General features: G+C 39.8%; 2 protein-coding genes across 3 annotated transcripts; one reads left to right on the top strand and one right to left on the bottom strand.

Moving 5' to 3' along the window:
* Positions 1-1,897: 1,897 nt before the first annotated feature.
* Positions 1,898-5,667, top strand: LOC123262995 (sorting nexin-25). Its single transcript, XM_044725504.1, has 3 exons — positions 1,898-2,265; positions 3,036-5,468; positions 5,525-5,667. Exons 1-3 carry the CDS (start codon positions 2,029-2,031, stop codon positions 5,576-5,578), a joined length of 2,724 nt encoding a protein of 907 aa, XP_044581439.1. The 5' UTR covers positions 1,898-2,028; the 3' UTR covers positions 5,579-5,667.
* A 339-nt stretch (positions 5,668-6,006) lies between these two features.
* Positions 6,007-16,500, bottom strand: LOC123262994 (low-density lipoprotein receptor-related protein 4). Of its 2 annotated transcripts, none has more exons than XM_044725502.1 (14): positions 16,386-16,500; positions 14,811-15,140; positions 14,325-14,560; positions 14,080-14,263; positions 13,869-13,998; positions 13,625-13,734; positions 13,398-13,551; positions 11,743-13,106; positions 11,115-11,684; positions 10,517-11,028; positions 10,160-10,462; positions 8,835-10,096; positions 8,072-8,777; positions 6,007-7,295 (listed from the first exon to the last, which is right to left on the bottom strand). In XM_044725502.1, the coding sequence occupies exons 1-14, from the start codon at positions 16,417-16,419 to the stop codon at positions 7,143-7,145; spliced, it is 6,048 nt and encodes a 2,015-aa protein (XP_044581437.1). In that variant the 5' UTR covers positions 16,420-16,500; the 3' UTR covers positions 6,007-7,142. The 2 variants fall into 2 exon arrangements, with proteins under 2 accessions (XP_044581437.1, XP_044581438.1); XM_044725503.1 differs by lacking the exon at positions 6,007-7,295 and adding an exon at positions 7,403-7,550.
* Between the last annotated feature and the right edge of the window lie 159 nt (positions 16,501-16,659).

The raw sequence follows: 16,659 nt of genomic DNA, 5'->3' as shown, positions 1-16,659 counted from the left end.
TTTAAATATTTCGTAAAATGTTATTATCCCAAGCGTCACAAAAAAAAATGTTTACTTTTTGGTAGATTTTAATCAGCAAGAAGTTAAAAAAATCAATAATCGTCAACTTAAATTCAACAAAACATTAACAAAAAAAAATTTGTGCCGCTTGGGTAGTATTCACTTGTAACAGTATTATAACTGATTGAATACGGGTGAAAAATTTATGGTATGCATATGAACAAATTGTACTGTGGAATTTGTATTAAATATAAATATTTACGGTTCATTTTTTTATGTTTTTGTGTTAAAAATTTTGTAACACGAAATATAAAAAAATGAACTATAAGTATTTATGTCTAATAAAAATTTTGCAGTACAATTTGTTCATATTCGTATCATAAATTTTTTAACGTGTATACAGTATCCCTCAATAATAACGTTAACTAATACTCATCTATTGGGTAACTTTTCTATAATTAAAAGTTATCATTTTTTAAGTGAACCTTCTGTTATCTTAAATATTATATTTTGTTATCATTTTTTTAACGTAAATATGTTATCAATTTGTTACTTTTTGAGATAACTTCTTGTAAGGACATTAGGGATACATTTCGGTCGAAAATTTGTCAACTTTTTGAAAGTGGAGATTGTTGGCATCTAACTTTTTTTAGGTAACTTTTTGATGTTATTAAGTTGCCAGTGTGCCGCTTGGGATATATATATATATATCCGTACAAAAACAGTTTCACTGTAAAAAAATCGCGCCAAGTCCACGTTCATAAGACTATTAAGAAAAAAAAATTTTATTTCTTTACAAAAAGATATAAAATAAAAAATTAAAAAATCCAAGTAACCGATATGGTTGTATATGATTTTCGGAAATTAAAAAAAATTTTGTTGTAAATTTAAAAATTAAAAGAAACAATTTTGGAACGTAATTGGTGTGCGTCATTGTGTACTTCAATTTTTTTTAAAATTGTGGACTTGGCGCGATTTTTTTACAGTGAAACTGTTTTTGCTCGGATTTCATTATTTTTTGTAATCTTAATATTCTTAATATAAAATTGAGATGAAATGTATGTGGCATCAAACTATTCGTAATGTGATTGGTCGAATATATCATAAGCATGAAAATATATGCAAACTCTATAGTCAGGCGCGTGATTGCGCGCGCAAATTCAAATTCTAGTCTCATAATAAAATTGAGATGAAATGTATGTGGCATCAAACTATTCGTAACATGATTGGTCGAATATATCATAAGCATGAAAATATAGACAAATGCTATACTCAGGCGCGCGCTTGCGCGCGCAAAATTCAATTCTAGTTATAATAAAAATTGACAATTTTAATTTAATACATTTCCGGTGGCAAACTATCCCCTTTAAGCTATAGTTCATGTAAAAGATATTCTTGCGCCGCCTGGCGTGTGTAATTGCAAGCTATCAAATATCTTTTTTTCACTGTAGTTTCTCATCTATTATAAGATTAGCATGCATCCTTATATTATTTAGTCTCTGGCCGTCCGCTTTTTACATAAGAAAAAAGTTAAAATCTAAAAATCTGGGTCGCTATAGTTTGTGCTGATTATTTTTAATAATTTTAAATAGAAATTATAAAGATAATTGATAATAATCAAATAATACGCGTAATAAAAAGCATGAACTACTATTATAAAATATCATATAAAAAAATAATCAAAATAAATTTGAAAAAAAATTTGTAACCTCAAAAAACCGTTCTGCTTACGGTATATACACACTCGGTAGTCTGGCTTGAGAACGGAACTTGGCGCCAGACTCTATCGAGTCTGTTGATATATATTAGATTATATATTTTTAGCGCCAATTTATTTAAATATCAAACGCATAAAACACAGCACCTGCGCATTTGCAAATGGAGTCTGCGCATTATCGAGCAATCGCATGTCAATAATGGGTGATAAACAAACATGTAACATTTTATCAGCTGTCAAAAATATAAGTTATTAATATTGTCAAGTAAGAATTTTTAAAAATGTAAATGTTAAATAATTAATTAAAGACAATGAATTTTTACAATAAAAAAGTGGTGATAACATCGGGCGTGGTGTCGATAGCAGTAGTATTAGCTTGTAGGAACTTGTTTTCTCTGTTTGTATATCTGCTGTTGACACTGTCATGCAGTGTAATCGGGCCACTTGTTATTATTCTGATACACATTGCTTTGTCGCCAAAACATCAGACAGGCATGAATACATTTAAAACTACTGTTGAGCTTGATGCTTTTCGAACTATGTTGATGGTAATTTTTTTCAATACTTTTAACCCTTTTTTTAATTTTAAGACATCAATCTTTTTATCTTATAAAATAGCAAGACGATATTTTTTGTAGAAATTAACACTTTTTTGTAAGAGTTAACATTTTTTGTAAGATATTTAATAAATTTTATAAGACACTTTGTAAGACTTATATTTTTAATAAGACTTAAAATGAGCAAGAATTGCTTAATTATCTATATTAACACTTTTTTGTAAGAGTTAACACTTGTATGATTTAATACTTTTACTAAATAAAAATTTATAAAACAAACCTTTTTTGTAAGACCTAAAAATTTTTGTAAGACTTAAAAAAAATTAACACTTTTTTTAAGAATTATTTATAATTTTTTAAAGACTAAAAATTGCTAAATTATATATACTAACACTTTTTTGTAAGAGTTCACACTTTTTGTGAGAGAATTTTTTTTTTAAGATTTTACACTTACACTAGATGAAAATATGTAAAATCTAAAAATTGTTGTAAGACTTAAAAAATTAACACTTTTTTGTAAGAGAATTTTTTTTGTAAGATTTAACATTTTTTCTAGATAAAAATATGTAAAACCTAAAAAATTTTGTAAGACAAAAAATTAACACTTTCTGTAAGACTTAAAAAATTAACACTTTTTTGTAAGACAAAAAAATTAACATTTTTTGTAGTACTAAAAAGAATGTTAATTTTTTTAAGTCTTACAGAAATGTTGATTTTTTGTAAGACTTAAAAAAAATTAACACTTTCTGTGTTAATTTCAGAAAGGATATGAACCAAAAGCAGCAATCCGTCAAACGAAGTACCCAGTAATCTTCACCAGATCAGTAGACAGTTCCCTCCAGAACCTCCTGGACCTGATATTCCGTGACTTTGTAAAATCCTGGATGACAGACATCTCAGTATTTCCGGACGAATTGATTCTAACTATGAAGCAAGACTTATGGCTGGGCTTGCAGACTCTCAATACCAGATTATCAAGAATTGACCACACAAGACTTATCGCCTCTAGCCTGGTATCCAAGGTGACCTTCCATTTCGAGAAGATCAGAATCGCACAATCTGCAGTCTGCGAGGGTTCAGACCCAATCTTCATTCTATCCTCTCACCTGATGTCTCCAAACTTAGAATTAGAGTACCTAAGAGCGATATCAACATTATTCATCACTCACTTCCTTCCTAGAAGCTACTCACTGTCGCCTTCGAAGTTTCTCATCCGGGAGATCCTGACCCAGAAGATCCTGAAGCCGGCGATCAACCTGATCACCGACCCGGACTACATCAACTTAAAAATCCTGGCGTACATTGAGCAGCAGCAGTTAGCAGAAGCGATGCACCGCAAGACTTACGAGTACGCTGAATCCTTCGAAGACTTTATCAGGATGATCAAGGGCTCGAGGGATTTAGAGGTCCTCAAGCACATTCGGTACAACATCGTCACCGAGATTATGCAAGCGACAACTATCGAGAACGTCAAACGCGCTCAAGGTCTTGATTTAGACGCCAATGCTAAAGACGTCCAGGGAAGGAAGCTCAAGAGATACATCAGCCAGCTGACCTTTGCAAAGACTACTTGCGAGCACCACATGCAGAGCCTTGGATGGGATGGCTACCCAATGCAAGATCTGGAAGAGGAGCAGATACCTTTAGCTGCTATTTTAGATAGCATCGTTGGCAGAAGGTTTCTTACCGCCTTTCTGGAGAGTGTTTCTAGTCAAGGATTGCTCGGATACTGGGCAGCTGTCCAGGAGCTGCGTGCTGCTGATAAGTCAGCCTGGCATCAGTTAGGAGCTGAGATATTTTATACTTACATCAGGAGTCCTACTGCTGAGATTAAAGTTGATAAAGCTGTTCGCAAGGATATGGAAGCTTTTCTTATGGGTGATAAGGGTCCGCAAGTTTTTTACCAGGTCCAAGAAGACGTTGTCAAAATAATTGAAGACAAGTACTACTCGTCGTTCTTAGTGAGCCCTCAATACAAACAAATGCAAGAGGCGCTGATATCAGAACGCCCTGATTTGTCAGACGAACGGGTCAGCGAAGTCGCTAGTGAGACTTTGGTAGGCGAGCATTCAACCTACGCTCGCAGTAAGTTGGACCAACTGGCGGAGAAACTTAACAATAAAATGCAAGCACTCCAAGCGCTGAAATCTTCCTTGAAACCCGAAAGCCGGGTGTTGAGTATCTTAGCTAAAGAAGTTGAGTTTCTTCAGGGGGAAAAGCGGCAGTTAGAAGCTCATTTGTCTCATACAGAGATGTGGGCAGAGCACCTGGGGAAGTGGAGGTGTGATGTCCAGAGTGGAGAAATTCCCGATAACGGAGAACCGCCTCAGTTTATCTTGGTTGTCCACATGGCCCAGGAGGAGAACGACGAAGGAATCTCTACTGGCTGGGTCGTCTTCCGGAAGCTTCCGGAGTTCCACGAGCTTCACCGGAAGCTCCGGCTGGTTTGCTCGAGTGTAAAAACTTATGAACTCCCCAGCCAGCCACTAAAGTTCTTCGGAAAGACGGACAGAAACGCCCTGGAGAAGGCCAAGAACCAGATCCAGAGGTATGTCAACTTCATCCTGGAGGATGATAAACTAAACCAAAGCGAGGCTTTGTATAGCTTTCTGAGTCCTAGTTCTGAGCACCTGAAGCACGTAGCGCCCTCTCCGAAGAAGTCAAGGTTCTCTTTAGCGACGCTCTTCAAAGGTTCCAACAGCGGGGAGAGCCAGAAGGACGAGGACGACGACTTCTCCCTTCTTTTGGAAGAAGACCGACCTGGCCAGGCTGACTTTTCTGGAAAGGACGCGATCGCAGAGCCGCTCTACGCCCTCGTCGGGGAAATATTCGACCTCAGGGGCGTCTTCAGATGGCTCAGGAAGTCATTGATCACCTTCGTCCAGATCACCTACGGCAGGACCATCAACAGGCAGGTCAGGGACACTGTTGCTTGGGTCTTCTCCGAGCCAATGATCACTTATTACCTCCAGCTGTTCACCAAATCCTGGTGGCCGAATGGGCAACTTGCTCCTAGCACGCCACCTAGGACTGATGAAGAGAAGCTTAAGACCCGCGGGGAAGCCAGGAGACAGTTTCTTAATAATATTCCGGAGGTCCTCGCGAGTCTTGTTGGCGCTCAAAGCGCTCAGAAAGGCGCCACCAAGGTCTTTGATACTCTCCAGAATGTTAATCTGAACAAACAGCTGTTTTATGTGAGTATGGTTCAGTGGAAAGTTTTCTGGGTGGTAATTTTGGAATTTTGTTCCAGGATATCCTCGAGGTGGTCCTCTATGAAATCTTTCCGGAACTTCATCGCAAGTAGCGACATCTGGGTCTTAATTATGTGTTAATATTTATTCTGTATTTTTCGTTGATAAAAATTAAATAATACTTTAAATATCCTTTCAAAAATCGGTTTTTTGAAGATTATTAACGATCTGATCTAGAAATCGGCACTTTTTTTTGGATAAATATACTCTAGAGACCATCCTGAATCCAAATATACCAAAAGATCGGCACTTTTCAAAAATATCGGTATGAGACTTGCGGAATTAAATCTGAAAATCGGTACTAGGAACATATTTTTTAAACTAGTATTTTTTCTAGTTAACTTTGAAGAAAGTAGGGGTTATAATATATCATTTTACGCAGAATTTCATGCTCTACAACATTTTACTATCTACTTTAAAAAAAAATAAATTTTTTTTTTTTCAATTTCGGGCCTGGGAATTTCAATAAAAAATTCCATAATTTTTGTAATAATATTTATAATTATTTCTCGTATTTAAACGTCACAGGAGGCAATGCGACGTACGAATAAACAATTTTATTATATATATTCTAAAATCAATTACAATAATAATAAGTACTCTTTAACGGCTATACAAATATTACAATACAATATTTAAGATATTCAATACAATATTATAATAATCTTCCACATTTAAACTTATAATTTATCATATACATATATTTATATTTAATTATATTATTTACACATAGTCTTAATAATGCTCATTAAATTGGCACTGTGAGCCATTTCCGTTAAGGTTAAAAAGACTTTGCGGGAGTTCGGTCGAGCCTACTGAACTCCAGCGCCATCTTGTGGAACTAAAATTATTCTAACGAACCAAGATGTCGCGGACGGCACGCGAAATAAACGAATTTATCACAAAATTGAGCTAAAACTCCTATCCGCGTTAATTACTCCGTTCATTAATCATTAATGATTGATCATTACGTATCATGTTTAATTATGGTGTTCGAAAAATAATCAACAGACACCCTAACCTTCGACCCTTTGCCCTAGACCTGCTGGGACAAATAAAGTATCAATTCTTAGTATCAAGTCATAGAAAAAATAGATCCTGTGCTTCTTACATAAATTCTTCAGCCCGCTCTTATCTACATAACTCGTATAAAATCGCTACCAAAAAATATTTACAAAAACAAAATCAAAATACAGCAAAGTAACACTCGAGAGTCGAGATATTAAATTTTATTTTTTTGTTTTATGAGCAGGATTATAATTTAGGTAATTTAACCGATTTTCTTGAATATCTACCGATCTAATATAGAAATCGGCACTTTTTTTTTGATAGATCAGTTCTAAAGGTCACCTTGGACCTAAGTATACCAAAAGATCGGCAATTTTTAAAAATATCGGTAAAGGACTTGCAGAGTTAATTATGAAAATCGGTACTTGGAACATAGCTTAAAACTGCGATAACTTCTAAACTATTGAAGTTACGAAAAAATTTTTTAAACAAAACTTGTAGGAAATTAAGCACTCTACAAAAAATGTTCTTTTATAATTTTCCGAAAATTGAATTTAACCTTAAAAAATGGTAAAATTATAACCCTGCTCCCTGAAAAGCACTAGATGCTCAACCGGCGATGTGTGTGATGTGGATCAAAGAAGGCGAGGACTCCCTGGGGGTGATAGAGGGCGCCCTGCTGCTGCTAGGTGTCGCTGACGGCGGTATTAAAGAAGTAACCTCCGGACTGGAAGTCTGGCCATTGTCTTCGTAAACTCTCTCCTACAAGACATCGAATTATTGATCCCTCAAAGCGCCTACAGTCCAATATTCATTTATCGGGGGAATTTTCAATCTAGTCAGTCTCAAGTTATTTTTTATTGTAACTGTTTTACCGGTGGAGGCTCAGGCGGACGTTTCGTCAAGCTGAACCTCCTCCAGCCGCCACTACGTCGTCTCGGTCTCGTTCATCTGAATGAAGTGCAGCGGCAAGTGCTGCAACTTCACCGGGTACTCTCCACCCGCCGAGGCTTGTTTCTTCAAGGTCATCAATAATTCAATGTTTAGGTTAGAAAGGGGACAAAACATTGACATTTGACTTTCATCAAATATTAGAAATTATTATTAGTACAATAAAATCCCTCTATATTTTATTAAATTCTCTTTCTGAAATTATTACCAATAATATATAAAAAAATCGGCACTTTTCAAAAATATCGGTATTGGACTTGTGAAGTTCCTGGAACCTTACGAAGTTCCAGGAACCTTGCAAAGTTCCAGGAACCTTGCAAAGATCCTGGAACCTTACGAAGTTCCTGAAACCTTAAAAAGTTCCTGGAACCTTGCGAAGTTTCTAGAACCTTCTTGGAACTGAATTTTAAACCGCGATAACTCCTAAACTTTTAAAGTTATGAAAAAAAGTTTCAACCAAAATTTGTAGGAAATTTAATTTTCTACAAAAGTTTTACTATAATTTTCCTATATCTCAAACCGTTTCTCCAAAATAGACAAAGAATCAAATATAGAGGTATTTTATTATAAGTAAAAAATAAAATTACCTGGGAACTGTCGTACTTGAGCCGCTTCCAGATTCCTTTCTTCTCGGTTCCAGGAACCGGAACACCATCAGCCGCTGAAGCGTTGTAATTCGGATTGGAGAAAGTCATAACGTTCCTGCGCTTTCCATAGATATACTTCTCCTGTTTGGGCTTTCTTTGGCATACCAAGTATATAATCGCGCCGATAATAACAACAGACATTGTAGTGACTATAACCAAGGTGATGGTCAATGTAGTAGTGGCCTTGTCCTTGTCACTCTTGCTGTTTAGGAATTTGTCATCATTGTCGTGATAATTGTTCCTGGGAACTTCGACAGGCCGTTCGTCTTCATCATGATCGTAGTCCGGGTCATCTTCAGTTCCAGGTTTCCTAATAGGAATCCACCGCTTGGGGGTCAGAGAACAGGTAGTCTCGCTCTTGACTTCTGGGCATGCGCAAGTGTAGTTCTTCTTAAGGAAGAAGCAGTAATGAGTGCAACCACCGTTGTCTTCTGCGCAGGGGTTCCAGCCAGTTTGCAGCCGCGCAGAAACTGCTCTGATGTTCGTCAATACGGTGATAGATGTCCTGATGTTGATTCGGTTGCTTCCGGTGGCTTTGTCGGCTCTTTTCAAGTGGGGGGAGGTTCCTAAGTGGCCTATCCAGTAGATGTAGTCTCCTAGAAGAGTCAGTCCGTATGGATTGTCTGCTCCTGCTATCAGCTGGACTCTGAAAAATTGATTGTTAAAGTTGCTTAATTATTAATTATAGAAATCCCTATCTTACCTATAATTCCCATTGAGATCACTCATTTCAATCCTATTGTTCCTCATATCAGCCCAGTAAAGCCTCCTATGTTCCAAATCAATAGTCAGCCCATTAGGATCCGCCAGATTATCGGCAACAATAACCCTCCTGTTGCTCCCGTCCAAATATGCCCTCTGAATACTTGGACTCTTGCCCATCCCGCACCAGAACAAGTACCCTAACTTCGGGAACAGAGCAATACTAGCGAACCAGTGTTCCGCGTCATCAGTGTCATTAATCAACACCATGCGATTGAAGCCGCCTCTGTGAACAACTTCAATCTTGGTTTGCCGTTGGTCAGTAAAATAGATGTTCCCACTGATCCAGTCGACCGCGAACTGGAAGTAAGACTCTGACTTATCAGTCAAGACCGCGTAGCCCTCTTGAACAGCAGCCATCTTGCCAGCTCGGATGACTTTCTGGCCTTTATTTTTATAGGACTCATCCGCGAAGTACACAACGCGTTCTGCCCAGTGGAAGTCCAGCGCGTCTGGCTGGACAACGCGGTCGTCTGCGAGAAGGGTGACGTCCCGCATTTCTGGAGTGTCCAGGCTGATTCTGCCGAGGCTTTTCTGGCCAGTCAGCAGGAGATACTCCTGAGGGAACTTGTCGCAAGGCTTGGCTGCGGTTCCGGAGCCTAGAAGCCCAGTTGGGCAGGCACAGCTCGCGCCTTTGGGGTTCCTGAGGCAAAGATGGGTGCAATAGTGAGTCAGACAACGGTCCTGCTCATCAGTGTCCTTCGGAGTGACTGTCCTGATGTCCATTATGCCGTCCAGTTTGTCAACCAGGATCTTGGCCTCTCTTCCAGTGGTCTTGTTCGCCTGGTGCACGGCTTTGGTCATCCAGTCGCTCCAGTAGACTAGTCCAGACATCAGAGCCAGCCCGTAAGGATGCTGGACGTTCTTCACAAGGACTTTTCGGTTCTTGCCGTCCAAATCGGAGAATTCGATAACTTTACGCTTGGCGTCGTTCCAGTAGAGCTTGTCCGTGGCGACATCTACTGTCAGTCCGTTAGGCCAGACTAGGTCTTCGACTATCACAGTCATCCGCTCCTGGCCATCCATATTCGAACGCTCGATCCGCGCATTCTGCCCCCAGTCGCTCCAGAACAACAGACCGAGTTTATAATGCAGCGCGATGGCACGAGGGTTGTCTAGGCCGGACCAGATTAGGACCTTGCGGTTCTTGCCGTCTAGGTCGGAGACTTCGATGCTGTTTAGGCCTGCATCGGTCCAGTAGAGCTGGAATCAAGTTTGTTTTTGCTATAATTTATCAACTATCAGAGATATGAATCAAAAACTAACCTTTCGCCCGATAGAATCCACCACCAAGCTATCAACAGTATCAATTCCGGTAGAAATTACAGTCTCGATGTGTTTCCCATCAAAACTCGCTCTGTTGATGACGTCAGCTCCAGGATCGGTCCAGTAAATCTGCCCAGTTTTTCTGTCGACGTCAACTCCCGTAGCGTTGATTAGAAAATTGATGGGCAGCGCTACATCAACCCGGTAGTCGGTATCAAAGGAAATGAACCTTATGTCTACGCGATGCGCGAAGATAATGAAGGTGTTAGGAATTTTACGACACTGCTTCTTGTTTGAATTTGGCTGAAATAATTTTAAATTTAAAAAAGAAAATTGATAATAGAATAGTTGACTTACCTCAAGGACCAACCCGGTAGGACACACGCAAGAATATCTGGAAGAAGAAACGCTTTTGGGAGTCAGCAAACAAAGATGAGAACACTTTCCATTATCCTTGCCACAAGGATTGGCGACGACACTTCTGTTCCTGTGAAACATCCTGACGTCCATCAGCCCGGAGATGTCTGAGCGAACGACCACTGAGTTGCTCCCGGTGTCTTTGTTAGCCCGGTGGATGCTCTTGGTGTCCCAGTCGGTCCAGTAGACTTTGTTTTGATAAATCACCAGCCCAAAGGGATGCGGAAGGTCTGAGTGGACGCGAACTGGCTTTCCTTTTCCTTCCAAGTCGATGTACTCGATGCTCTTCATCCCTCCGTCTGCCCAGTAGAGCCGCTTCGTCTCGAAGTCAATGGCCAGCCCATTTGGCCAGATCAGCTTCTCACTTATCAGGACCTTGCGATTGCTTCCGTCCATCGCTGCTTGCTCGATCTTTGGTTTTGCTCCCCAGTCACTCCAGTACATGTATCCCGCTGAAAAATATTGTAAATTCTGGCTAAAATCTGGCTTAAAACTTACTAATCGCCAAATTCTGGCTAAGTTCTGGCTTAAAACTCACCAATAGGATCGACAACAATATCCCTAGGCTTATCAAGTCCTTCATAAACCAAAAGAGTTCTCATACTTCCATTAAGATTGGAGCATTCAATCCTATTGGTTCCAGCATCAGTCCAGTATAGCTTCTTGGTGATCCAATCGAGAGCCAACCCCGCTGGAGATTCCAGGTTATGGCTGATGACCACTGTCTGATTGGTTCCATTCAAATGAGCTCTGCTGATAGTGTCTAACTCAACATCAGTCCAGTAAACCATATCATTATCAGAATCCCAAGCCAGTGCTACTGCACTCTGGACATGATCCACGGGAATTACAGTGTCAAAGACCCGCATCGGCTTGTCCACAGGAATCAGTCTCAAGTCTCTCTTTCTTGCCAGGATCAAGAAATTATCAGCTGCGCAATTCTTTCCATCGCGTTTCAGTTTCAGGTCGACGGGACACACGCAGCTGTAACCTGCGCTATTGGGAAGACACATATGCGAACACTTTCCGTTGTTGTTTCCGCAGTGGTTCGGGTAAGCTGGTTGCCGCTGCTTGTGGTAGCTGTGTAAGTCCATCGGAAAGTGGAGACCTGGAACAAATTTTTTTCATGAAAATTTCCACTAATATCATAAAAAAAAGAATCTTACCAGATCGAATAGTCTTGAAACCATGACCAGTTTCTTTATTGGCGGAAGAAATACTTTTGAAGTGCCAATCAGTCCAGTAGATAGTGTCTTCAAAGACCGTGATCGCAAAAGGATGATGCAACCCCTTACTGAGAATCTTCCTCTTGTCAGTTCCGTCCAACTTTGCAGACATAATGACCCTGTGCTTGGCATCAGTCCAGAAAATCCTATCCGTAGGATAATCCACAGTAAGACCATTGGGCCAGGTGATGGAATCGGTGACCAATGCAAGCCTGGAGGTTCCATCCATGTCAGCCCGTTCAATCTTCGGAGAAGGTCCCCAGTCCGTCCAGAAGACGTATCCGTAGTGCGGATGGACTGCAATGGCCCTGGGCTTGTCCAGGTCGTTAGAAATCAGCACGTGGCGGATCCTGGTGTCCAGAGTAAGAACTTCCACGCGTCTGGTTCCTCCGTCGGTCCAGAACAGCAGGTTATGGACCCAGTCTATGGCGATTCCTCCGGGACTCTCCAAACCCCAGCGGATGACGTCTTCAGGAGCACTGCCGTTGATAAAGACCTTCTTGATCACGTCTAGGGATACATCCGACCAGTAGATGACTCCCTGCTCGTAGTGGAAGTCAATAGCGATTGCATTATGCAATCCTTTGACGATCGGAGTGTACTTTGCTGTTGATGGCTCCAAGGCTACTTTACGGATTTCGACGCGGTTCGTAAAAATCAAGCTGGGGTTCCCTCCCACTGCTTTGCAGGTTCGAAGATCAGGGCGGAGGACATAGCCCGTGATACAGCTGCAGGTAAATGATCCAGCAGTGTTGTGACAAACCTGACTGCAAACAGTTTCCCGAGTGAATAAGCACTCATTGATATCTTCACAGGTTGCATTGTCCGCTGCTAAATTGAACCCAACATCACATGAGCAAGTTTTAACCCCAGTCACCAGAGTAACACAGTGTTGAGTACATTTATCCGTAGCAGTGCAATTTCTTCTTTGAGGGCAGTCCTGTTCGTCCTCCTTCAGCGGACAATCCGCGATACCATCACAAATATGCTTCCTCGCAATACAGTAAGGTGTTACATACGGCTGCTGGTTTGTAGAAGAGTTGGAGACTGCAGAAGCCTTACAGAGGTACTCAGTAGCATCACAAGTAGTGGGACAACCTTCTTCATCCAGAGCGTTTGTGCAATCCGGCGCGCCGTCACAGACCCACGCCTTGGGAATACAGTCCCCTGATGAGCAAGTAAACTCTTCAGTGCTGCAACTTTTAAGTGGAGCCAGCTTGCAGCCTGCCTCGTCTTCTCCTGATTTACAGTCCCAGTGGTCGTTGCAGACAAACGCTTTGTTGATACATGTGCCGTTTATGCATCTGATAAATATTTTAAAAAATAGTTGTTCATTTTTTGACCAAATATTCTTATTAACAATTAAATTCTCTATCCGTAGATAGTTTTATTTTTTCGATCCGACGTAGGTCACCAAAATTACATTGGCTAGATGCGAAAGTCACTTAAGTTTTAACCAGAGAGACTAAGGTTCAATTCTCGGTCAAGGTAAAAGTTTTTTTTAATAATTTTTTCACTTACTTTTTTTTTTATAAATGATAATTTAGTTTTTAAAAATTAATATCAATTTAATTTAAAAAAAAAAATATTCTTACTTGAACTGATTAGCGTTACACATTTCAAAGCATCCTTCTTCGTCGCTGGCATCACCGCAGTCATCCGTTCCATCGCACCTGAACTCTTTGCGGATACATTTAGGCGTCACACACTCAAAATGATTCGCGTCACACACCACCTCGCGGATTCCATCTAAAACAAAAGAAAAGCTAACATCTAGTAAAAGAACTACACATACATATGTAAAAAAATAAAACAAACTTACGACACTTGGATTCATCCGACCCGTCATCACAGTCAGCGTCTCCATCGCAGACATACCTCCTGGGGATGCACCAGCCCTCCGGACAAGTGTACTCATCTTCTTTACACTTTCTATAAAAAAATAAATCCAATGTCAAAATAAAACCTCAAATTGCCTTAGTGTGAATGAGACGCGTAGGAAGGTACGTAGGTGTCAATTTAATACTTTTATTATTATTCTTACTATTTATATCTTTATGTCTTACCTTTTTCCTCCGCAGTTTTCTTCATCGGAAAAATCTCGGCAGTCGTTTTCACCGTCACACTTCCAGGACCCGGGAATACAAAGACCATTTCTGCACTCGAATTGGTCCGTTGTGCAGTTTTTTTGGTCACCTGAAATTTAATTAGGTTAGTTTTTTATTTTTTAGGTTTTTCCAAATTTATAATGATCAAAAAAAAATTTTTTTAATTTACCACAGTGGCTTTCATCGGAAAAATCACCACAGTCGTCATCTCCATCACACAACCATTGTTCAGATATACAAATTCCAGATTCCGGGCACTGAATTTTCTTGTTCCCAACGCACGTGTGGTTAGAGCGCCGCCACTCATACACACTTTCGCATTCCATCTCGTCTTCGTCGTTCTCGCAGTCAGCCTGTAAGTACAAAAATTAATTTATACAATGTTTATTTAATTTATATGAGGTTATAACTTACAGATCCATCACAGCGGAGGTTATAGCTGATACAAGTGCACATAATCCTGCACAAGAAAAATCCAGTTCCGCAGTTTATGGTACAAGGTTCGTAAGCCGGGTTCAGGTCGCTCTCGTCATCCAGCTCGTGGATCAAGCTCTTTTGATCTGGGTTGAAGCCATCGCCGTTGGAATTGACACCGTGACCTCGGGGCAGACCATGATGGACTCGCATCCTGTCAGGTAACTCTCCATAAACTAAAATAATGTCAACGTTACTAAAACATGTCTCTGTATCTTCTAGATACAGCAACAATTTTTTCCTATAATCAATATTTTAGGGATTATACTCATTTCTTTACTAGCCCTGTTTAAAATTTCCAATAGGATCCCATCAAAAGCGACAAAAGCCACTTAGAAACCCATAAGTTTTATTGGTTTCTAAGTGGCTTTTGTCGCTTTTGATGGGATCTTATTGGAGTTTTTCAACAGGGAGAGTAATACTAACCTCCATCATACATCCCAGGTCTTGATCCTCTTCCTTGTCCATAATTAGGTCGTCCATTAACTGGAGCTCCATTTCGATAACTAGGCGCCTCGAAAGGTTCTTCATAATCCAACCCAGGAAACCGTGGGTAAAAATCCGGGTACTTTCCTTTGTTGTACCCGTAGTTGTATCCCTCGCGGCCTGGAGAACCAGGTTTCTTCCCAAAGTTCCGTTCCGGTTCCTGAGTAGTAGGAGTCAAATTGGGCTGCCGCAAATTTCCGCTTCCATACATCTGCCTAGCAGCCCCCCGATTAACGGGAGAAACTGTAGCATCTTCAGCCTCGAGATACCCTGTAAGAACGGCATCAATAGATCGAAATAATTATAACGAAACGAGGACATTATTTCCGGCAGAATTATTGATAACCGGGTATTAATATCCCTCTGAATGACGTTGGTTATCGCTTTGACTGGATTATCTGATCTGAATTTGTTTAAATCAAGTTGTGTAGGTGGTTGATGATCGATTCTTCCCTCCCTTCCCCTTGTTGGTAGCAATAGGGCTGAACTTTATTGTATGGTATATAAGTATGAGTGGTTGTCCAACGGGCCATGAATGACTCGAGATCGCGCCGAATTTTCATTCAACACTAATGCCGTTCGCGCAAGCGCTTTTAAACCAATCGATATACTCTTTGTTCAACACACCCTCTTTTATTGTTATAAATAAATTTTATTTTTATTAGAATCTTGTTCCTACCATCTACTGACAGGTATCCAAGCCCTTCAGACGCAAAAAAAATTTTCTACCTCAAAATAAATCGATTTTTAGAACTCTCGTAAATTGGCCTAATTCGAGAAAAATCAATTGCTAGGAAAGCGCTGCTATGATCTCCGGAGCCGCTTGCATGTGTTATCTTGACCTTTAAACTAAAGTTCTATAGAAAAAAAATTTTAAAATCCGGAAATTAAACTGCGATTTACCCCCACGAAAATTCCGAAGATTTTCGTTTTTTTATCAATATCTCCGGTTCTATTGTTCCGATCGCCTTTGGACTCGAAACGCTTTCGTTTTTTAACAACAGGAACTGATTCCCGAGACAGCGAGGCCCTAGGTTTAAAACCAAAGATAGTTCTCCCCAACAAGTATCCCTTAGGATATCCCTAGGTAGCCTATTTTCGAGGTTTTTACCTTTATTTCCGGTCTATTGTGCTTCGGATTTTTGCTTAAGCTACTGCAGTTTTCTCAAGAAACCACCCCCTTGATCAAGCGTTCAAAACCAACCCTCAAAAATTCCAAAAAACGTAAAACACGAATTCGTTCGAAATGGGACTTTCCGAAATTTAATTTTCCGACCCGATTTTTGGTACCGTTCGCCCCGGTTTTTAACTGACCTACCGTAGTTACTCCCCCCGCATCATTCTTTAAAGATTGGTCAAAGTAAATCCAGAAAAAAGCGGAAATCCGATAGGTCAATTCTCGAATTCGCTTGAATCGATCCAATTGCGGTCTAAAGACCTTTGAATGACCTTTAAATCTATGTCGCCTATAAATTTTATAAGTTCACCTGTAATCGATAAGAATTATGTAATTACCTATCAGCCCAAAGATGATAATAGCTCTTATCATTGTTACTGATTTGATAAGTGTAATAACAATGTCCTCTTCAGCTCACGGCATTCTGGCACTTAATCTTTTTCACTTCTCCAAGTTCAATTACAATTTGTAATGACTAAATATAAAGATAACCATTGCGCACTTTTCACTGAGGTTTTATATTTTTAAAAATGGGCCAGTAAGGGTGTAAATTTGGAACTGGTCCTTTTCTGATGAAAAAATAGATTGTTTGTTTGTTGTTCTTAAGGGCGT

This window comes from Cotesia glomerata, linkage group LG4 (assembly GCF_020080835.1).
Source record: "Cotesia glomerata isolate CgM1 linkage group LG4, MPM_Cglom_v2.3, whole genome shotgun sequence".
Taxonomy (NCBI): Eukaryota; Metazoa; Arthropoda; class Insecta; order Hymenoptera; family Braconidae; genus Cotesia; species Cotesia glomerata.
The sequence above is the reverse complement of the archived record's forward strand: the minus strand, read 5'-3'. Positions and strand labels throughout refer to the sequence as shown.